The sequence below is a fragment of the Embiotoca jacksoni genome, unplaced genomic scaffold (genome assembly GCF_022577435.1).
Source record: "Embiotoca jacksoni isolate LCO1_2020_lvr unplaced genomic scaffold, fEmbJac1.0.p SCAF_125, whole genome shotgun sequence".
NCBI classification, from domain to species: Eukaryota; Metazoa; Chordata; class Actinopteri; family Embiotocidae; genus Embiotoca; species Embiotoca jacksoni.
In genome coordinates, this window is record NW_027185258.1 from 46,533 (window position 1) to 69,405 (window position 22,873).

At 42.6% G+C, this 22,873-nt stretch overlaps 1 protein-coding gene across 2 annotated transcripts; it reads left to right on the forward strand.

Moving 5' to 3' along the window:
- Positions 1 to 261: 261 nt before the first annotated feature.
- LOC138195774 (A-type voltage-gated potassium channel KCND2-like) lies at positions 262 to 22,165 on the forward strand. 2 transcript variants are annotated; one of them, XM_069145421.1, is made up of 5 exons: positions 262 to 1,977; positions 17,862 to 18,024; positions 18,390 to 18,485; positions 18,764 to 19,005; positions 19,456 to 22,165. In XM_069145421.1, the coding sequence occupies exons 1-5, from the start codon at positions 866 to 868 to the stop codon at positions 19,637 to 19,639; spliced, it is 1,797 nt and encodes a 598-aa protein (XP_069001522.1). In that variant the 5' UTR covers positions 262 to 865; the 3' UTR covers positions 19,640 to 22,165. The 2 variants fall into 2 exon arrangements, with proteins under 2 accessions (XP_069001522.1, XP_069001523.1); XM_069145422.1 differs by lacking the exons at positions 17,862 to 18,024; positions 18,390 to 18,485; positions 18,764 to 19,005; positions 19,456 to 22,165 and adding an exon at positions 10,105 to 10,593.
- The last annotated feature ends 708 nt before the right edge of the window (positions 22,166 to 22,873 follow it).

The following is a 22,873-nucleotide window of genomic DNA, read 5'->3' on the forward strand; positions in this document are numbered from 1 at the left end:
ATTTAGTTCGGTTTAATTTAGTTTATTTGATTTAGTTTAGTTTAATTTAGTTTATTTGATTTAGTTTAGTTTAATTTAGTTTATTTGATTTAGTTCGGTTTAGTCTAGTTTAGTTTAGCTTACTTTACTGTGATTTTTCTCCACATTAATCTCCCTCCCTCGCGCTCCCGACACCTCCTCCACCCACCGGGAGCGCGCGGACCCACCCGGGACTGATGACCGAACACACCCTGACACATGATCACCGTGTGTCCCGGAGAGCTGCCGGTTTCTGATGTGATCTGCGGGGGTTTTCAGGGACACGCCCCCAACCGGAGAGAGCGAGAGCGCGCGGGGAGGAGAGACAGGAGGTTTCTGGCGTCTCCAGCAGCACCTGTGTGGCAGCAGACCGCCGAGGCAGCTTCTCTCCGCCACAGCGTCCTCACAGTCCTGCCGCGGCTCGGTCCGGTTCGGGAGGAGTTCCACTCAGGCTCCGTCTCTCGGCGGGAAACGCACGTAGATCTGCTCCGTTTGGACCGGGAGCCACCGGCGGGGAGCCCCGGGGCGGAGCATGCCTGCGACGGATCGATGCCAGTTGAGGAGCGCGTAGGTCTCCGGGTAGCTGCTGGACTTGTTGCTGTGTGCAGCAGAGAGTCAGAACCGCGTGCAGAACCGGGTTTAACGGAGAGTACTGCAGGTGATGAAGAGCTTTTGTCACCGGAGTTGAGTTTGTTTGTGGAGGACTTCCGCTGAGGACCGGCACGTTAAAGCCTCCCGAAGGACTCGGTGTCGGTCCATCTGTTGCCGGTGACCGCTCCGCTCCCCCCGGATGTCCCCGTGCTGCCCCCCGAACCTACGCTGAGCCCCGCAGAGCTCCCGGAGCAGCATGGCCGCAGGAGTGGCAGCCTGGCTGCCGTTCGCCCGCGCGGCGGCCATCGGCTGGATGCCGGTGGCCAGCACGCCGATGCCGGTCCCGCCTCCGGAGAAGCAGCGCGGGCAGGACGGACTGATCGTGCTGAACGTGAGCGGAACAAAGTTCCAGACGTGGCGGGACACGCTGGAGCGGTACCCGGACACCCTGCTGGGCAGCTCGGAGCGGGACTTCTTCTTCCACGAGGACAGCAACGAGTTCTTCTTCGACCGCGACCCGGACATCTTCCGCCACATCCTCAACTTCTACCGAACCGGGAAGCTGCACTACCCGCGGCAGGAGTGCATCTCCGCGTACGACGAGGAGCTGTCGTTCTTCGGCATCATCCCGGAGATCATTGGGGACTGCTGCTACGAGGAGTACAAGGACCGGCGGCGGGAGAACCAGGAGCGGATCCAGGACGACGACGACATGGACCACACCAACGACCCGGTGTCGGCGGACATGAGCTTCCGGGAGTCCATGTGGCGGGCCTTTGAGAACCCGCACACCTCCACCATGGCGCTGGTCTTCTACTACGTCACCGGCTTCTTCATCGCGGTGTCGGTTCTGGCCAACGTGGTGGAGACGGTTCCGTGCGGCGCGGCGCCGAACCGAGTCAAGGAGATGTCGTGCGGCGAGCGGTACGCGCTGGCTTTCTTCTGCCTTGACACAGCGTGCGTCATGATCTTCACGGTGGAGTACCTGCTGCGCCTCCTGGTGGCGCCGAGCCGCTACAAGTTCGTGAAGAGTGTGATGAGCGTCATCGACGTGGTGGCCATCATGCCATACTACATCGGGCTGGTGATGACGGACAACGAGGATGTGAGCGGCGCCTTCGTCACGCTGCGTGTCTTCCGGGTATTTCGGATTTTCAAGTTCTCGCGTCACTCGGCGGGACTTCGTATCCTCGGCTACACGCTGAAGAGCTGCGCGTCGGAGCTCGGCTTCCTCCTCTTCTCCCTCACCATGGCCATCATCATCTTTGCCACCGTCATGTTCTACGCCGAGAAGGGCTCCAGCGGCAGCAAGTTTACCAGCATCCCCGCCGCCTTCTGGTACACCATCGTCACCATGACTACACTGGGGTGAGTGATGCTGAGCCTAGGTGGGGGCGGGGCTTTGGGTACCAAAATGGGCGTGGCTGAGTGTGTTTTAACTTTGGTAAGATCTCAGCTGCTAAATCAGACACAGCATGAAGGGAGGGGCTGGGGTGGCGGTGGGCGGTGGCTAGCAGAGGAAACAGGAAGTGCGGGCAGGCTGAAGACGCTTTAAATATGGTGATGGTGATGATGATGGTGACGGTGATGATGATGGTGTTGACGATGATGGTCATGATGACGGTGATGGTGATGATACTTCAGAGGTCAAAGGTCACATTTAGTCCTGAGTGTGAACAGGTGAGACGTCTACCTGCAGCTGCATCAGAGAGCTGCAGCCTCCTGCGTGACATGTTGAGGTGCTGAAGCGTGTCGTGTTTCAGTTCAGTGACCCGACTGCAGACCAACACAAACACACATGTATAATTCAGTCACGTGATCCGGTGGAGCCGGTCGGACCGGAGAACCTGAGAGGTGCCGACAGGAAGGACTCGGTCTGATTCCTGAGGTTTCTAACGTTCATCGAGCTGCTTAGAGACGCAGACATCAAACACATCAACGTTTCTGTTTATTCTCTGACTGAAGAACAATTTACAAAAAATCTTTTGAAATAAAAAATTTCTCGGAACATCAAAACTTCAAACTGTGATTGAACTTCAAACAGACAGAAAAACAACGTCAGACACAAACTGCTGATGAAGACTTTCACCCTCAGTCTTCATCAGTTCAATCCTTCACAGTTTTATTTCAAGTGTAAAATCACCAGAATGTGTTTTCCTTTGAAACGGCTGATAAATTCACTTTCACACTTTTATTTCACACATTTTCAATTCCTGTAAATAAACAATGAAACTCTGTTTGTTTACTTTACAGTCGGTCATGTTTCCTGTTTTATGGTTGTTGAACTGGTGAAATACAAAGTCTGAATAACAGTTGTCGTTGTTGATGGTTCAGTTGTGTAGTTTGTCGTTGTTGTTGCGATGTTGTGTAGTTTGTTGTTGTGTAGTTTGTCGTTGTTGCGATGTTGTGTAGTTTGTTGTTGTGTAGTTTGTTGTTGTTGCGATGTTGTGTAGTTTGTCGTTGTTGTTGCGATGTTGTGTAGTTTGTTGTTGTTGTGATGTGTAGTTTCTGACTGTCAAACTAAACTGAGGGTTAATGTCAGCCGACGTCTCTGTGAGCTCTCAATCTGATCCTGATTCTTGTCTGCAGCTACTTACAGCTCTGAATCACTTCACTGCACCTGAAACATCACATGATCGCTCCGTGTTGTCAGAGACGGGAACGTTGAACATTCATCAGCAGAACGTCGACCGACCTGAACGACCCGACGGATGTTTTAATTTGCAGCAGATCAGCGGCTGGAAAACAACATGTGTGCTTCAAATTTAAATTCAAAATAAAAGTTATTTTAACCAATCGACTGTAGAACTGAACCTGCAGAGAGCAGGACTTAACTAAACCAGGACTAAGGACGGATTTGCCGGCAGCCCTTCCTCCCATTTCGTGAGGACTTTTATTTTGCCCCCCACTTCAACAGGAAGTAAGATTTATTCTCACCTGTGTTTGAGGCAGGAAGCGTCGGTCCCTGCAGGTGATCGAACTCTGACAGGGTCTTGAATCGATCGCAGATAACGGACCGGGTCGGGATGTGGAACCGAGCCCTCCAGCCTCTCATTGATTTTCAAATTAAAAGTTTTCTACTCCTTCTTCTTCTGCTGCTCCTCACTCTGCAGACGACCCGTTAATGTTGCTAATTAAATTAATGCATTAGCTGCAGCGAACACAAGGCTATTATTTTTAATGGGCTCCGCAATGAAGCCGGGCGGAGGAGACGCTCCTCGAGGAGGAGCAGGAGGAGGAGGAGGACGAGGAGGAAGATTAAGTGGAGGAGGGTTATGAAGAGGGTTATCAGGTGGAGAGCTGAGATTTTAGGGAACACCCGCCCGTTTTCAACGCACTGTGAGCGGCCTGTTGTCCTGTCGGAGAACCCTGTTGTCCTGTTACCTCCTTTATGACGAGTCGGACAAATCCAAATAGAAACATTTATCTTCATCTCTGTTCAAACACCAGAAATGAAATAATAGTCGAGAGTCGCTTCATTGATCAGAACTGCTGAGAATATCAATGAAGACACACACACACACACACACACACACACGCTCAGCTACAGGAAGAAGACCCCTGTTATTTAATGAACAATTGCAGGTCCACTGATAGGATGAAAGACCAACACACTCCTCCTCCATCTCTTCCTCGTCTTCCTCCTCGTCTTCCTCCTCGTCTTCCTCCCGACGATCAGGTTTCCTCTCTGTGTGACCAACACACTCCTCCATCTCCTCTTCCTCCTCTTCCTCCTCCTCCTCCTTCTCCTCCTCCTCCTCTTCTTCCTCCTCCCTCCCGACGATCAGGTTTCCTCTCTGTGTGACCTGATCTCTGATCAGTCGACCTCCGGAGGATCCGATGGCTCCACAGATCACCTGTCTGCACCTGTTAGACATGTGACCTGTGACCCCGCCCCCAACCCCAAGTCACACCTGGAACCGAAACTCAACACTGTTCTTCTGTCCTGTGGGATCAGACTAAGGAGCCGCTGAGGCTGATGGGAGATGTAGTTTGAAGAGTCTCTAAAGCATCATACTGTTTTGATTATTAAATCATCTTAAATCATTAATCACGTTATTCAAATGAAATTAAACACCTTTGAAGAGATAAAAAAGTTCAGACCTGACGTCCTTCAGGACGGACCGTCTCTGCATGAAGACATCCTTCAATTCAATTCAATTCAACTTTATTTATAAAGCGCCAAATCACAACACAGGTTATTTCATGGCACTTAACACATTAAAGTCGTTACAGCAAGACTTTACAATATTATACAGAGAAACCAACAATTCAACAATTCATCAATTCAACAATTCATCAATTCATCAATTCAACAATTCATCAATTCAACAATTCATCAATTCAACAATTCATCAATTCAACAATTCATCAATTCAACAGTTCATCAATTCATCAATTCAACAATTCATCAATTCAACAATTCAACAATTCATCAATTCATCAATTCAACAATTCATCAATTCAATAATTCAACAATTCAACAATTCATCAATTCATCAATTCAACAATTCATCAATTCATCAATTCATCAATTCATCAATTCAACAATTCATCAATTCAACAATTCATCAATTCAACAATTCATCAATTCAACAATTCATCAATTCAACAGTTCATCAATTCATCAATTCAACAATTCATCAATTCAATAATTCAACAATTCATCAATTCAACAGTTCATCAATTCAATAATTCAACAATTCATAAATTCATCAATTCAACAATTCATCAATTCAACAGTTCATCAATTCAATAATTCAACAATTCATCAATTCAACAATTCATCAATTCATCAATTCAACAGTTCATCAATTCATCAATTCAACAATTCATCAATTCAACAATTCATCAATTCAACAGTTCATCAATTCAACAATTCATCAATTCAACAATTCATCAATTCAACAATTCATCAATTCAACAGTTCATCAATTCATCAATTCAACAATTCATCAATTCAACAATTCATCAATTCAACAATTCAACAATTCATCAATTCATCAATTCAACAATTCATCAATTCAACAGTTCATCAATTCATCAATTCAACAATTCATCAATTCAACAATTCATCAATTCAACAATTCAACAATTCATCAATTCATCAATTCAACAATTCATCAATTCAACAGTTCATCAATTCAACAATTCATCAATTCAACAGTTCATCAATTCATCAATTCAACAATTCATCAATTCAACAATTCATCAATTCAACAGTTCATCAATTCAATAATTCAACAATTCATCAATTCAACAATTCATCAATTCAACAATTCATCAATTCAACAATTCAACAATTCATCAATTCAACAATTCATCAATTCAATAATTCAACAATTCATCAATTCATCAATTCAACAATTCATCAATTCAACAATTCATCAATTCAACAATTCAACAATTCATCAATTCAACAATTCATCAATTCAACAATTCATCAATTCAACAGTTCATCAATTCATCAATTCAACAATTCATCAATTCAATAATTCAACAATTCAACAATTCATCAATTCAACAGTTCATCAATTCAATAATTCAACAATTCATAAATTCATCAATTCAACAATTCATTAATTCAACAGTTCATCAATTCAATAATTCAACAATTCATCAATTCAACAATTCATCAATTCAACAATTCATCAATTCAACAGTTCATCAATTCATCAATTCAACAATTCAACAATTCATCAATTCAACAATTCATCAATTCAACAGTTCATCAATTCAACAATTCATCAATTCAACAATTCATCAATTCAACAGTTCATCAATTCATCAATTCAACAATTCATCAATTCAACAATTCATCAATTCAACAGTTCATCAATTCATCAATTCAACAATTCATCAATTCAATAATTCAACAATTCAACAATTCATCAATTCAACAGTTCATCAATTCAATAATTCAACAATTCATCAATTCAACAATTCATCAATTCAACAGTTCATCAATTCAATAATTCAACAATTCATCAATTCAACAATTCATCAATTCAACAATTCATCAATTCAACAGTTCATCAATTCATCAATTCAACAATTCATCAATTCAACAATTCATCAATTCAACAGTTCATCAATTCAACAATTCATCAATTCAACAATTCATCAATTCAACAGTTCATCAATTCAACAATTCATCAATTCAACAATTCAACAATTCAACAATTCATCAATTCAACAATTCATCAATTCAACAGTTCATCAATTCATCAATTCAACAATTCATCAATTCAACAATTCAACAATTCATCAATTCAACAATTCATCAATTCAACAGTTCATCAATTCAACAATTCATCAATTCAACAATTCATCAATTCAACAATTCATCAATTCAACAGTTCATCAATTCATCAATTCAACAATTCAACAATTCATCAATTCAACAATTCATCAATTCAACAGTTCATCAATTCAATAATTCAACAATTCATCAATTCAACAATTCATCAATTCAACAATTCATCAATTCAACAATTCAACAATTCATCAATTCAACAATTCATCAATTCAATAATTCAACAATTCATCAATTCATCAATTCAACAATTCATCAATTCAACAATTCAACAATTCAACAATTCATCAATTCAACAATTCATCAATTCAACAATTCATCAATTCAACAGTTCATCAATTCATCAATTCAACAATTCAATAATTCAACAATTCAACAATTCATCAATTCAACAGTTCATCAATTCAATAATTCAACAATTCATAAATTCATCAATTCAACAATTCATCAATTCAACAGTTCATCAATTCAATAATTCAACAATTCAACAATTCATCAATTCAACAATTCATCAATTCAACAGTTCATCAATTCATCAATTCAACAATTCAACAATTCATCAATTCAACAATTCATCAATTCAACAGTTCATCAATTCAACAATTCATCAATTCAACAATTCATCAATTCAACAATTCATCAATTCAACAGTTCATCAATTCATCAATTCAACAATTCATCAATTCAACAATTCATCAATTCAACAATTCAACAATTCATCAATTCAACAATTCATCAATTCAACAGTTCATCAATTCATCAATTCAACAATTCATCAATTCAACAATTCATCAATTCAACAATTCAACAATTCATCAATTCATCAATTCAACAGTTCATCAATTCAACAATTCATCAATTCAACAATTCATCAATTCAACAGTTCATCAATTCATCAATTCAACAATTCAACAATTCATCAATTCAACAATTCATCAATTCAACAGTTCATCAATTCAATAATTCAACAATTCATCAATTCAACAATTCATCAATTCAACAATTCATCAATTCAACAGTTCATCAATTCATCAATTCAACAATTCATCAATTCAACAATTCATCAATTCAACAATTCAACAATTCATCAATTCAACAATTCATCAATTCAATAATTCAACAATTCATCAATTCAACAATTCATCAATTCAACAATTCATCAGTTCAACAATTCATCAATTCCCACATAAACTAAGAGGGAAAAAACTCCTCTTTAAAGGGAGAAAAATCTCAGAGGGAGGACACGTCTTCTGCGTCTCTCACAGCTTCCATTCGTTGTCCTTCGTCCTCCCTGAACTCTCAGACTGCCCGCTCAGCACTTTCTCTTCTGACAGGTCATCACTTCCTGTCCTCTGAGGACGCTGCGGAGCGTCTAGAGGACGGACAGCTGCTCCTAGTCTTCATTAAAGAATACCTGAAAATAAAACAAGACAAAGGAGGGACCCGGTCCTCAGAACCAGTGACCCTGATCCTGGTCCTGATCTTGATCCTTGTCCTGATCTGTCTGTCTGTCTCTCTTTCTCTCTGTCTCTCTGTCTGTCGGTCTATCTGTCTCTGTCTCTCTCTGTTTGTGTGTCTGTCTCTCTGTGTGTCCGTCACCTGCCGCTGCAGTTCAAACACAAACACTGTCACCGAGGCCGCAGGTAAATTGGTTGCCGTGGCGACTGTAGGGACCCAGCCAGCTGATTGGCTCTGAGCTCGTTAAGTCTGATGAAAGACAAAATTAAACATGTTTTTGTGTTCATTCTGTTTCATCCTGAACTTCAAAGAGTTCAGCAGCACTCTTCATTCTTTATCACACACACACACACTCCTCTTCTTCATCGTTATTTCTCCTCAAACAGAAACTCTCAGCTGACTGAAGATGTTAATAAGTAAAAACGTTTGGCCAATCACAGGCTGAGTTTCAGTAAACAGGACGTCTGTCACCTGCAGAGCTGATCGATCAATTATTGGAAATTAATCAACGACTTTAAATCCTAAGCGATTCTTTTAGGGATTTTTTTTAAGCAAATATGTGAAATATTTGGAGCTAGATTGGATCAGCCGGAGGGACGCACACTCTGAAGTCTACGCTGCTGTCCGTCAGCTTGTCACTGAACCTGTCTGTCATCCTCACTCCTCCCACAACCTAACAGCCAATCACAGTCTACCACCAGGCCCTATCAAACATAAGCTCCAACCAGCAGTGACGTTACCCGCCCATCGATATCTGTAACCTGACTGCACCACAGGCCTGTCAGTCAAACAGACACGCCCCCAAAAACAGGTCTTTTTGAATCTTCTTTTCTAATGAATGAGGGATTATTTTCAGATGGACCTCCAGAAAACTAATAAGGAGGAGTGACTTTAGCTAACAACACCGAGATAACTGATGGACACATTTTATTCACTTTGGATTTGATGAGAGAAGTTGAATGGGAGTCTATGGAGCCGGAGGCTTTTTGGAGCCGACCTCTAGTGGCACTCGCTGGTATTGCAACTTAAAGCGTGACTTTTCAGAGCAAGAGAATATGAACAGTTTTAGTCAGTCTGTGATAAAATATGAATATTTTCTTGGTAACATGATGATAAACTATAAACACGTTTGTTGTCATTGCAGTCTGATGGAAACAATTTTTTTTACTATGCAAAGACATTTTGGAAACAAATCTCTGAAGACGTGATCAGCAGATGATCAATAATAAAAAATGTAACTAAAACAGTTTGAGAAAATATTTTCTGTTGCAGGTTCGTTAATAATTCAGTGTGTGAGTGTTTGTGTGAAGTAAAGATAAAATCCATCGCTTAGTTTGCGTGGTCCTCGTCAGTCTGATGATTTATTCATATTATTAATGCTCAGTTTGTTTTGTGAGAAACTGCTGGTGACAGTCACAAACTGAAGGCTCAGAAGCTGCAGAACTTCCACCGATCCACAATTAACAAAACTCTCCACCAATCCACTATTAACAAAACTATACTATTAACAAAACTCTCCACCGATCCACTATTAACAAAACTCCACCAATCCACTATTAACAAAACTACACTATTAACAAAACTCTCCACCAATCCACTATTAACAAAACTCCACTGTTAACAAAACTCTCCACTGATCCACAATTAACAAAACTCCACTGTTAACAAAACTCTCCACCGATCTACTATTAACAAAACTCTCCACCGATCTACTATTACAGACAGACGGCCTGCAGACTCCGTGGGTCGTCGCATCCTCAGAGGACAGAGGGAAGAGGGACAGAAGACAGAAAGACAGAAGGACGGAAGACAGATAGACAGAAGGAGAGAAGAGACAAGGACAGAAGACAGAAGGACAAAGGGACAATCAGACATGTTGGAGACTCCATGGAGAAGTACTGTTGGTGTTGGACGGATGCTGCTTTTTTCCCCCCCCTCTGCAGCCACATGAGTGAAGTCGGTTTGATTTCTGCATCACATTTAAATAGAAAAAGAAGAATGAAAACAGATTTCTATCAGAAAAGAAGCAACAAAACAAAATTAAAAACAATATGAAACCAAAACAGCACGAAGACACGAACGGAGAATAAAACTGAAGTCATGAAATTAAAAACAAACAGGACGTCAACTTCACTGAGATTTCAGAATAAAAGACAGAGATGAGCTGTTGTGGAGAAATAGAGTTGTCACTTCTCAGACAGAAACACAGCAGCAGGTTGAAGTATGTTTCAGGCTGAAGTCTTTTTTCAGGTTGAAGTATGTTTCAGGTTGAGGTATGTTTCAGGTTGAAGTATGTTTCATGTTAAACTATGTTTCATGTTAAACTATGTTTCATGTTGAACTGTTTCAGGTTGAAGTCTTTTTTCAAGTTGAAGTCTTTTTTCAAGTTGAAGTATGTTTCAGGTTGAAGTATGTTTCAGGTTGAAGTATGTTTCATGTTGAAGTATGTTTCAGGTTGAAGTATGTTTCAGGTTGAAGTATGTTTCAGGTTTCCTTTTAGAACTGCTTATCGTATTGAACTCGAACTCCTGAAGAACTATGAGGAACTCCTGAAGAACTTTGAGGAACTCTTGGGGAACTATGAGGAACTCTGAAGAACTCTTGATGAATTCCTGAAGAACTCTTGAGGAACTATGAGGACATCAGAGGAACTATTGAGAAACTCTGAAGAACTCTGAAGAAGTCTTGAGGAACTCTGAAGAAGTCTTGAGGAACTCTGAGGAACTCTTGATAAACTCCTGAAGAACTCTGAGGACATCTGAGGAACTATTGAGAAACTCTGAAGAAGTCTTGAGGAACACTGAAGAAGTCTTGAGGAACTCTGAGGAACTCTTGATAAACTCCTGAAGAACTCTGAGGACATCTGAGGAACTATTGAGAAACTCTGAAGAAGTCTTGAGGAACTCTGAAGAACTCGAGGAACTCTGAGGAACTCTTGAGGAACTCTGTTTACTGCCTGATTTAATTTGACTGAATCAATCTAAAATCTTTTTAACGTTAAATTAAATCTTTAGTTGGTCCTCAGAGCTCCATCCTCTCACTGCCAGTAACACTGACTATTAATCACATGACCTTCTGCTGTCACTCATTAACACCTGAGAGTCTCCTGAACAGAGACAGATGGTGAGTTTGAGATCTGAATTATAGATAAAGACCACATAGAATCTCTGGGTTTGAGGCTGTAGATTCTATATGTTAAATAATAAGTAGTAATATTTACAGTGTTTACAGAGTTGTGTTCACACTGTTTGGATGGTTGAAGACTCGTTATTAATCTGAAATATGTGAATATTCAGAGGATGTAAACAGATGCGTTCCATTCTACAGAGCAGATTCATGTTTGTCTGCAGCTTCGACAGCTCAGATCATCTGATTCTCTGTTTCCTGCTTCACTTCAACTTTCAGTTCAATTTCCAACTTTAATTTTAATGTCTTTCGAAGGTTTTCCAGGAGTTTGATCAGGATTCAGTAACAGCGTTTAAGATTAAGTGTAATTGTTGCTCTGCTGGTTCGTTTTGTTTTTATTGTTTTGGTGTAAGCAATGATTCTTTTTTTTAGTTTAAGATTTCTATTGAATAAAAATAAAGATACTTTTTTAGTTTAAGTAATTATTATTATTTTAGTTTAATATATATATATATATATATATATAAATAAATAAATATGATTTCCAGTTTTGAACCTCATAGATCAGATATCACATCTTCAACACATTTTCTATATTTAGTTTTGGTTTCCACGGTGATACACGATGTTCATCCATCATCTGCAGGCGCTCATTATGTTCTCGCACTCAGCTGACAGGGCGGGGGGAAGGGAGGGGGGACTGTTGGTTACTGATGTTAAACTACTATTAAACTGCTGGTTACCGCTGTTAAACTGCTGGTTACTGTTAAACTGATGGTTACTGATGTTAAACTACTATTAAACTGCTGGTTACTGATGTTAAACTGATGTCTACTGATGTTAAACCGCTATTAAACTGCTGGTTACTGTTAAACTGCTGGTTACTGCTGTTAAACTGATGGTTACGGCTGTTAAACTGCTGGTTACTGTTAAACTGCTGGTTACTGCTGTTAAACTGATGGTTGCTGCTGTTAAACTGCTGGTTACTGTTAAACTGACAGTTACTGATGTTAAACTAATGGTGATTGATGTTAAACTACTATTAAATTGCTGGTTACTGATGTTAAACTACTATTGAACTGCTGGTTACTGCTGTTAAACTGCTGGTTACTGTTAAACTGCTGGTTACTGATGTTAAACTGATGTCTACTGATGTTAAACCACTATTAAACTGCTGGTTACTGTTAAACTGCTGGTTACTGCTGTTAAACTGCTGGTTACGGCTGTTAAACTGCTGGTTACTGTTGAACTGCTGGTTACTGCTGTTAAACTGATGGTTGCTGCTGTTAAACTGCTGGTTACTGTTAAACTGACGGTTACTGATGTTAAACTAATGGTGATTGATGTTAAACTACTATTAAATTGCTGGTTACTGCTGTTAAACTGCTGGTTACTGTTAAACTGATGGTTACTGATGTTAAACTGATGGTTACTGCTGTTAAACTACTGTTAAACTGCTGGTTACTGCTGTTAAACTGCTGGTTACTGTTAAACTGACGGTTACTGATGTTAAACTAATGGTGACTGATGTTAAACTACTATTAAACTGCTGGTTACTGATGTTAAACTGATGTCTACTGATGTTAAACCGCTGTTAAACTGCTGGTTACTGTTAAACTGCTGGTTACTGCTGTTAAACTGATGGTTACGGCTGTTAAACTGCTGGTTACTGTTAAACTGATGGTTACTGCTGTTACACTGATGGTTGCTGCTGTTAAACTGCTGGTTACTGTTAAACTGATGGTTACTACTGGTTACTGATGTTAAACTGCTGGTTACTGTTAAACTGATGGTTAGTGCTGTTAAACTGTCAGGTACTGATGTTAAACTATTGTATTAGCTGAATTATTTGTATGTTTGACTTATTGGACCTTTTGGACCTCTGAGTTGCATTGATCGGCTGACGACTGATCAGTGTGTTTATGAGATTAATGAAACTACAGGCGGCTTACCTGATGAACGCCACAGTGTGGTAACACTTTAATTTGCTGCGTCAGCACTTTGCTGCTGCTCGATCAATCGATCTGAGTCGGATCAATGACAGTGATCGGTTTCTGTGTGCAGATAAAGAGGGGGAGATTGATCTTCTGCTTAAGTGAGGAAAGACCAGCTCATTGATGGAGTCATTTAAAAAACAGTCACCAAAGCACTGAATATTTCATCCATTTTATGTATTAATTAATTTTATTCTAACAACGGCTCCCAGCTCTAATCTGCTGACTCGGTTCGTTTCACAGCTGCATTTCCTGCAAAACAGCTTTTGTTGTCATGAATTCAAATGCACAAATAATGTTGACATTTTGAAAAAGTAAAACTAGAGAATAAGTATCATTGAAATCGCATTGAACTGAAGGTGTGAGAAAAAAAAAACACATTTTCTCTCTGAGACTCTAAAAGCAGTGAAAAGATTCTTTGTTGAGCTTTAAATATTCTGTCATTTCAATTCACTGTTGAATTTGTGGCCTGTTTATCATTTTCATCCAGAGATCAGGGACGAGGACTTCTGGTTCTGATTGTGGCTCTGGTTCTGGTTCTGGTTCTGGCTCTGGCTCTGGTTGTGGGTCTGGTTCTGGTTCTAGTTCTAGCTCTGGCTCTGGCTCTGGCTGTGGTTGTGGTTCTGGCTACGGCTCTGGTTGTGAGTCTGGTTCTGGTTGTGGGTCTGGTTCTGGTTGTGCCTCTGGTTGTGGCTCTCGTTGTGGTTCTGGCTCTGGCTGTGGTTGTGGTTCTGGCTACGGCTCTGGTTGTGGGTCTGGTTCTGGTTGTGCCTCTGGTTGTGGTTATGGTTCTGGTTGTGGCTTTCGTTGTGGTTCTGGTTGTGGCTGTGGTTCTGGTTGTGGTTCTGGTTGTGGCTGTGGTTCTGGTTGTGGCTCTGGTTGTGGTTCTGGTTGTGACTCTGGTTGTGGCTCTGGTTGTGACTCTGGTTGTGGCTCTCGTTGTGGTTGTGGCTCTGGTTCTGGTTGTGACTCTGGTTCTGGTTGTGGCTCTGGTTGTGGTTGTGGCTCTGGTTCTGGTTCTGGTTCTGGTTCTGGTTCTGGTTGTGGTTGTGGTTCTGGTTGTGGTTGTGACTCTGGTTGTGGTTGTGGCTCTAGTTGTGGTTGTGGCTCTGGTTGTGGTTCTGGTTCTGGTTGTGACTCTGGTTCTGGTTGTGGCTCTGGTCCTGGTTGTGACTCTGGTTGTGGTTGTGGCTCTGGCTCTGGTTGTGGTTCTGGTTGTGACTCTGGTTCTGGTTGTGGCTCTGGTTCTGGTTGTGACTCTGGTTGTGGTTGTGGCTCTGGTTGTGGTTGTGGGTCTGGTTCTGGTCGTCTTCTCTGACACGCTGTAGTTTTTATTTGTTCAGTTGTTTTCTTTCCTCTTCAGTCTCTCTTCAGAAACTTCTGGAGTTTGTAGCTGAAGTTCAGAACTTGAAGTTATGAATAAATAAATATGATATTAAAAAAAATGATCCTGTTGAGGTTTTAAAGACGTCTGGAGGTGTTTTACAAACTTTATGATCTGTCTGAAAACACAGAAAACTTACCGTTCAGTTCATCGGACTGAAGCACAGCCAACAGCTAATTTAGAAATTGATCGAAGCGGCGTCGCCTGCTGCATGAGTCACGTGTTTCATGAGCTTCACGCATTTCATGTGTTTTCTCTGCATGTGAAATCCATCAAACCAACACCGGTCCAGAACGTTTAGTTTTATTCTCTTAAGCTCCACCTTTAAACAGGTAGACAGGTGAGGAGACATTTATTCTCCGCTTTTAAGCAGGAATGAATGACCCAGATTTTACACCTGATGTGTATAAAATAAATGGAGTCATGTTTTAATCACAGTTAATAACATATGTGATTATTCAGAGCCATGAGATTTCCTCTCTGCTGCTCTTTCAAATTAAAAGCCCAGCAGCTTGTTGGAGGAGCTGCAGGTGTGTCTGGCAGCTGTTCACGCCAGCAGCTAAACAAACACACTCAGCACACACCAACCAAACCTGTTTTATCTGTCACAGCTCTAATGTTTGCTCACCGCTGCAGAGCTCAGGCAACGCGCTCAGTTGCTGCGCTCGGCTTTTCTTCTTCTGTCTTCTGAGGAGACTCAGCAGCTGCTGAGATTGGAGGCTCAACAGGAGCAGTCCAACATCCCATAAATATGAATTCACTCCCTGCAGAGACGCACGGAAACCCGCAAACATTCGTCTGACAGACAGAAAAGTTCACGGAGAAATGTTGTTTTCATCCAGACGGAGGATGGGCCACAACATGATGTTGTTGTTGTTGTTGTGCAGGTTGCTTTGGTTGTTGTTGTCCAGGTTGTTGTGATTGTTGTTGTGCAGGTTGTTGTTGTTGTTGTGTAGGTTGTTGTGATTGTTGTTGTGCAGGTTGTTGTTGTTGTGATTGTTGTTGTGCAGGTTGTTATGATTGGTGAGATTGTTGTGGTGTGACAGGGAGTCACACGTTGATGATCAAACTGAACTAAATGAGCTAAAACCCGTCAGAGGAGGAGAGGGGGTTTCCACGGCGACAGCAGCATCCCTCAGGCTCACCGTGGTGATTACCCTGCAATGCAATCAGCCTTCACTTCCTCTGCCCAAATTAGGAAGCAAATGTAATAAAGGACGCAGAGGAGGGTGAAGAGGAGGCGTTTCTGCTGCTGGAGGAGTTTTAAACTCCGTAACAGCTGATCTCAGGATGGTGGGGGGGTTGGGGGGGTTCAGTTACTGTTGCTGCGAACACAAACCACCTGAACTGTGGCGCCATGGCAACAGGGTTCTCCAACACGGCAACAGGGTTCTCCGACATGACAACACTAGCAGCATGTTGAAGATTTGGTTCTCTAAAACTCGACCCAGCACCTCGCTCCCTCCATCCTTCATCAGAGTTTAATAACAGAAACCCATCGCCGATCCGATCCTCCTCACCACGAGCTCAGCTCAGAAACCACATCTCCCAGAAGGCCGTGCCATCGTCTGATTAAAATGGGTCGAGGCCGTGCCGGCTGATTCTTTATTCACCACATCAGACCTCCGTGTTCAGATGATCAACAGGCAGCGCTGCACGCACAGATCAGCTGATGAAAGATCCAACAGAACCAGAACTGAAGAAACCAGACGCTCCTGTTAGTTCTTCATCTTCATCTTCATCCTGAACTGAGAGCAGCTCAGTGATTGTCTGATGTGTTCTTTAGATACCTGATGGTCGGTGTGTTCTGATCCGACTCCTGTCACTGATCCTGATCATTTCCTTGCAGCAGAAACACTCTGATTGTTCTGAACTAAATCCTCTGTTTACTCCGTTCGGAGTAAAAAACGTGCGAGTAAGGATCTACGAGTCTCTAAACACAGTTACAGCCTCACTGAGCTCATCTGACACACACACACACACACACACACACACACACACACACACACACACACACACTGACTCAAAGGAAGTCTTCATAGTAACACTCTTGTTATATTTATTTATTGTATTATTTATTAAAGTTTGTCAAGTAGACTGTTGTCATACGTGTTCCTGCAGGGGGCGCTGAGTCCTGTTGATGATGGATGACGTGTGTGTGTGTGTGTGTGTGTGTGTGTGTGTGTGTGTGTGTGTGTGTGTGTGTGTGTGTGTGTGTGTGTGTGTGTGTGTGTGTGTGTTTTAATGACGAGGTAAACACACAGCAATCACCTTACCCACTCCCTTCTTGATGAAGGACGCCGTCACATGACTCTGACACAACAACACACACACACCAGACAAGGTCGCAGCCTCTGATTGGCTGTCTGAGAGGCTGCAGGTTTGAAGACGATTCGTCTCTGACAAAGTTTAACGTCACACACACACACACACACACACACACACACACACACACACACACACACACACACACACACACACACACACACGAGGACACTTCTTCACACAGACACACACGAGGTGATGAAGATCTCTGGCTCCTCCTTCTGGACGCTGACTGAACTTCAGCTTCATTCACAAACAGAAAAAGGCTGATTCAGCTGAATTTCTGCTGAATGTCTCAAGTTTTTAGTTTCATCAGAGAATCAACATTTTATATTTTTGTTGTCTCTTTTTTACATCATTTTCATCCAACACGATAAAGTTCAGTGAATCAGAGGATTTCAGATGAAAACATTCTTAATACATGAATAAAACACGTGTTTCATGTTGATGATGTCACATCGTCACCTTCATCACGACTTTAACTTCCAGGAACTAAAGTCTGAGAACTTTTTAAAGAACTGAAACTTCCTTTCCTACTGAAAACGTTGGTTTTACAAAACGATGACGATTTAAGAAACTTTAGCCAACTGTTCGTTCCGTGTCATGGTTCTGATCCATCATGACCCTGGTTCTGTCTGTCCCTCGTCAGGTACGGGGACATGGTTCCAAAGACCATCATGGGGAAGCTCTTCGGGTCCGTCTGCTCTCTTAGTGGAGTTCTGGTCATCGCTCTGCCGGTTCCCGTCATCGTGTCCAACTTCAGCCGGATCTACCATCAGAGCCAACGGGCCGAGAAGAGACGGGCCCAGAAGGTGAGGACACATGTCCACATGTCTCTGTCTTTAGTGTCCCCAGGATGTCTCTGTCTTTAGTGTTCCCAGGAGTGAATCACGAGTCCATTACTGAATGAAGTCTAATGACCAGTGGGACCGGTTTACTAACTCTAAGTTTGTCCATCTAGTGTCTCTGTCTGTCCCCCTCTGAGTTTGGTGTCTCTCTTGGTGCTGCTTAGCTTGAACCAGTGAGCGCTGTAATTCTACATCAGCAAGGGATTGTGGGTCAAATCTGGTCAGAAGTGAATGTTGTGAGCGTTGGACATCAGAGGACAGACCGTCTCCGTGCTCTGGTTCTAGTGAAGGACTGAGTGGTCATGTGACTTGTGTTTGTGTCCCTGAAGGCATCCAAAGAAGCAGGACAGGCGCTGGTGTGTAAGACAAACCTCACCTTCGAGGTGCACCACCACCACCTGCTGCACTGTCTGGAGACAACCACGGTGAGACGAAACCCCGCCCCTCTAACCCCATCCTTTAACCCCATACTCTAACCCTGTCCTCTAGCCCCGCCCCTCTAACCCCGTCCATTAACCCCGACCCTCTAACACAGTCCTTTAACCCCGTCCTCTAACCCCGCCCCTCTAACCCCGTCCTTTAACCCCATCCTTTAACCTCGCCCTCGAACCCCGTCCATTAACCCCGCCCTCTAACTCTGTCCATTAACCCCGCCCTCTAACTCTGTCCTTTAACCCCGCCCTCTCCACCTCTGCATCCTCAGAACCACGAGTTTGTGGACGAGAAGACATTCGAGGAGAGCTGCAGGGAAGTGACGCTGGTGAAGCAGCTGTCTCGCACCTCCTCCACCTCCAGCTCCTCCTCGCCTCACGGCTTCATCTCCTGCTGCGCCCGCAGGAAGAGAAAGACCTTCAACGTGCCCAACTCCAACCTGTCTGTGGGTCTGCAGGGCAGCGTCCAGGAGCTGAGCACCATCCAGATCAGGGAGCGGCCGCTCACCAACAGGTAGGACACAAAGGTCCACCGGTCCCTGGCAGCGTCCCCCGGTCCCTGACGGCGTCCACCGGTCCCTGACAACGTCCCTCGGTCACTGACAGCGTCTAGGGGTCCCTGACAGCGTCCCTGACAGTGTCCACCGGTCTCTGACAGTGTCCACCGGTCTCTGACAGCGTCCCCCGGTTCCTGACAGCGTCCCCCGGTCCCTGACAGCATCCACCGTTCCCTGGCAGCGTCCCCCCAGTCCCCTGACAGTGTGTAAGGGTCTCTGACAGCATCCCCCGGTCCCTGACAGCATCCCCCGGTCCCTGACAGCGTCCCTCGGTACCTGACAGCGTCCCCCGGTACCTGACAGCGTCCACCATTCCCTGGCAGCATCCCCCCGGTCCCTGACAGCGTCCCTCGGTACCTGACAGCGTCCCCCGGTCCCCTGACAGTGTCTCACCTCTTTCTCTCTAGTCGTTCCAGTCGATCCAGTCTGAACGCCAAATTTGAGGAGACGGTTCGTCTGAACTGCGACCAGTCGTACTTCGCCGCCGTCATCAGCATGCCCACGCCGCCCGGCACCACGCCCGAGGGGGACGACTCTGCCAGCTCCACCGACTACTCCCAGGCCAACATTGTCCGGGTGTCTGCGCTTTAGGCGGCAACAAGTCCCACCCATATCACCTCCCACTGTGAGGGCTTGTTGGTCGCTGCACCGATGGAAGCGACTGATTAGCTCAAACATTTCAGACCTGGTGGAGGAACGAGCCTGTTGGTGCTCAAACTGACTCCGCCTTCTTTTCTTTTTTTTCTTTGGAAGGATTTTAACTCCATTTTTAAGTCCGTCAATCAAAGGAGACGCTGATGCGGTGAACGTCGGGTCTCTGGATCTGAGAGGAACCTTGCTCGTCTTTCAGTCCTGTTTGTCTTTGAATTCGGTGTCTTGTAACACGATGACTTTATTCTGATGCAGGTTGATTGAAATCTGATAGTTTGGAAGCACGCTGTAAAACATTTCAACCAAAGTGATGAGAAAACAGGAGATTTAAGATGTTTCGCACAAAGACTGGAAGCAGGAAACTGTTAGCTTTGCAGCAACAATTTCAAGCTAGTTCGATGTCGTATCTTCTTATCTAACAGCTGGCTTTAAGACCAACTAGCTAACTCTTGGCTAATGCTACCTACCAGCTAATTTGATTTTTGCCTTTATCTTAAGATGGACTGGCGATGAAGTCTTTACGTACAACAACACGCACATGTTGGAAAGTCCTCAACATATTTATCTTTTAGTTTAAGATAACATGTTCCTCCGTTAACTGTTCGTTAAACAGCAGTGTCTCGTTCACTATTTCTACGATAAATAAACATCCATAAATAAACCAGCGTGAACAGCTGGCGTCCTTTAAACACTTTTAAACGCTCCGTCACCCTCCGACTTTACTCTTTGTGCTAACGAGGTTTAACTGATCTCTGCTGATACTGAACCACCCGGTGACAATCAATCAATCAACCATTAGACTTCCCGTCTGAGAATCTGCCGACTTCATATTTTCATCCCGTAATGAATTTTTCGAGTTCCGTGAGCTCGCTTTGTAACACCGGTGTCACGCTGGAGTTCGTCGTGTCTTCAACCTTCTGGGATGGATTTTCTAACGTCGTGTCGATCAGCTGCTCACGAAGTGTTTCACGATCCGTTCGAACTACAAAATGTTTCCTGGAGTGAAAACAACATATGAATTGTGTTTCCACGTGTTTGCGTCTTCTTTGGATCTGTTTTGATTTTATGTTTTCGTTGCCAGTTTGTCTGAAAGACGTCCTACAAACAGAAAATAGAGTAAACAAATAAGAATAATAGAAAAGATAGAAATAAGAAGTTGGACATTAATAATGTGGTACGACGGACGTAGAAGCAGGATGTCATTCAGCATGCTGTGTGTGTGTGTGTGTGTGTGCGTGTGTGTGTGTGTGTGTGTGTGTGTGCGTGTGTGTGTGTGTGTGTGTGTGTGTGTGTGTGTGTGTGTGTGTGTGTGTGTGTGCGTGTGTGTGTGCGTGTGAGCGCGTGTGTGTGTGTGCGTGTGTGTGTGTGTGAGCGTGTGTGTGTGTGTCAGTGTGTGTGTGTGTGTGTGCGTGTGAGCGTGTGTGTGTGTGTGTGTGAGCGTGTGTGTGTGTGTGTCAGTGTGTGTGTGTGTGTGTGAGCGTGTGTATGTGTGTGTGCGTGTGTGTGTGTGTGTGTGTGTGTGTGTGTGTGTGTGTGCGTGCGTGTGTGTGTGTGTGTGTGCGTGGACCAGCTCTCCTCTGCATGCACTGCTGGTTGGTTCTGGTACTGCTGGTTGGTTCTGGTACTGCTGGTTGGTTCTGGTACTGCTGGTCGGTTCTGGTCGTGACTGCATAGAAACGTTTTACCGGATCTTTCTGTTGGAGCCGACTGCCTTCCTCCGAACACATCAAACACATCGTTAATGTTGTTCTGAAGAAAAGTCTTTGTTGTTGATCTGCAGCTCGTTTATTTAAAGCTCGTTTGTTTAAGTTTTTTCAGGTTCGTCAGACTGACCGATGTTTCAGGGTTTCATTTTCTGAACTGACTGCTGGCACATAATTTAAATACGTATGAATATTATAGTTATTAAAAGGTGAAATGTCGCCTGCCAGGTTGTTTCATGAAACTGAGGCAGTTTTTCTTCTTGTTCGTTTTATCTGCAGGTATCTAGCTCAACTAAAGAATGTTAGCTAACGCTGTGTTGTTAAGTAAAAAAAAATAATCTTTCAGATCATAACTAGAGAGTAAACAAATCCCTTCATTATTATTTGAAGAATATTTCTTCAATAACTTCACTGTGCCGAAAAACTTTGACCATTAGCTAACGTTTGCTAACGAAACATTAGCTCAGCAGCTAACATGCGATGTGAAGATCCATTAATATGTTAGTTTAATATTCAAACATGATCCAACAGCTTCATTATTACCATCAGCAGTTGTTGTTTATGTCCTATTAAAGCTGCATGTGTTGATTAGAAGAAAGAATCATTAACATTAATGTGAAAAAACCGTTTGACTTACAGTTAATGACATTAATGTGTTTTTATTTCTGACAGTTAATGACATTAATGTGTTTTTATTTCTGACAGTTAATAACATTAATGTGTTTTTATTTCTGACAGTTAATGACATTAGTGTGTGTTTATTTCTGACAGTTAATAACATTAATGTGTTTTTATTTCTGACAGTTAATGACATTAATGTGTTTTTATTTCTGACAGTTAATGACATTAATGTGTTTTTATTTCTGACAGTTAATGACATTAATGTGTTTTTATTTATGGTTTAGCTGAGTTAGCTTATCTTAATTTAGCACCTGTTCGTGAAGAAATCATTCCTGTGAATTTAATGTTTGTTTGCAGACGACTCGGTGAACTTGTTGTTTATGAACTTTCTCTTAAAGTCTCACCGTCAGACAGGAAGTGAACAAGATCGTTAAACTGAAGAAACATTTCAGAGCCTCTAAATATTTTTGGTGTTCACAAGATAATAAGTTAAGAAGATAATAAGTTAATAATTGGTGCGCACCTGTTCTGACTTCATCTAAATATAACACTGAAGGACTTTTGGGTCTTTTTAAAAGTTTTTTGTCCATATTATATTTCATTAACCACATAAATCTAAATATTCAGTAGTTTGGTTTTCGCTGGAGAGTTTCATGAACTCTGAATATTTGCTTGTGATTTTTGGTACAAAGATGTTTGTGTTTAAATGTCTTTGTGGAGAACAAGAAACTAGTTTGAATCCGTTTTGATAAACAGACGAGGATTTTATTTTTTTTATTTTTTTTTAAGAAACTTTCTTCTGAGGAAGTTTGGTTGGTTTCCAGGATGTTTCCAGGATGTTTGTGGACGT

Coding starts and splice junctions, on each gene's coding strand:
- LOC138195774 (XM_069145421.1), top strand. CDS start 866: ATGGCCGCAGGAGTGGCAGCCTGGCTGCCGTTCGCCCGCGCGGCGGCC. Junction 1,978..17,861: donor GTCACCATGACTACACTGGG/GTGAGTGATGCT, acceptor GTCCCTCGTCAG/GTACGGGGACATGGTTCCAA. Junction 19,006..19,455: donor GAGCGGCCGCTCACCAACAG/GTAGGACACAAA, acceptor CTTTCTCTCTAG/TCGTTCCAGTCGATCCAGTC.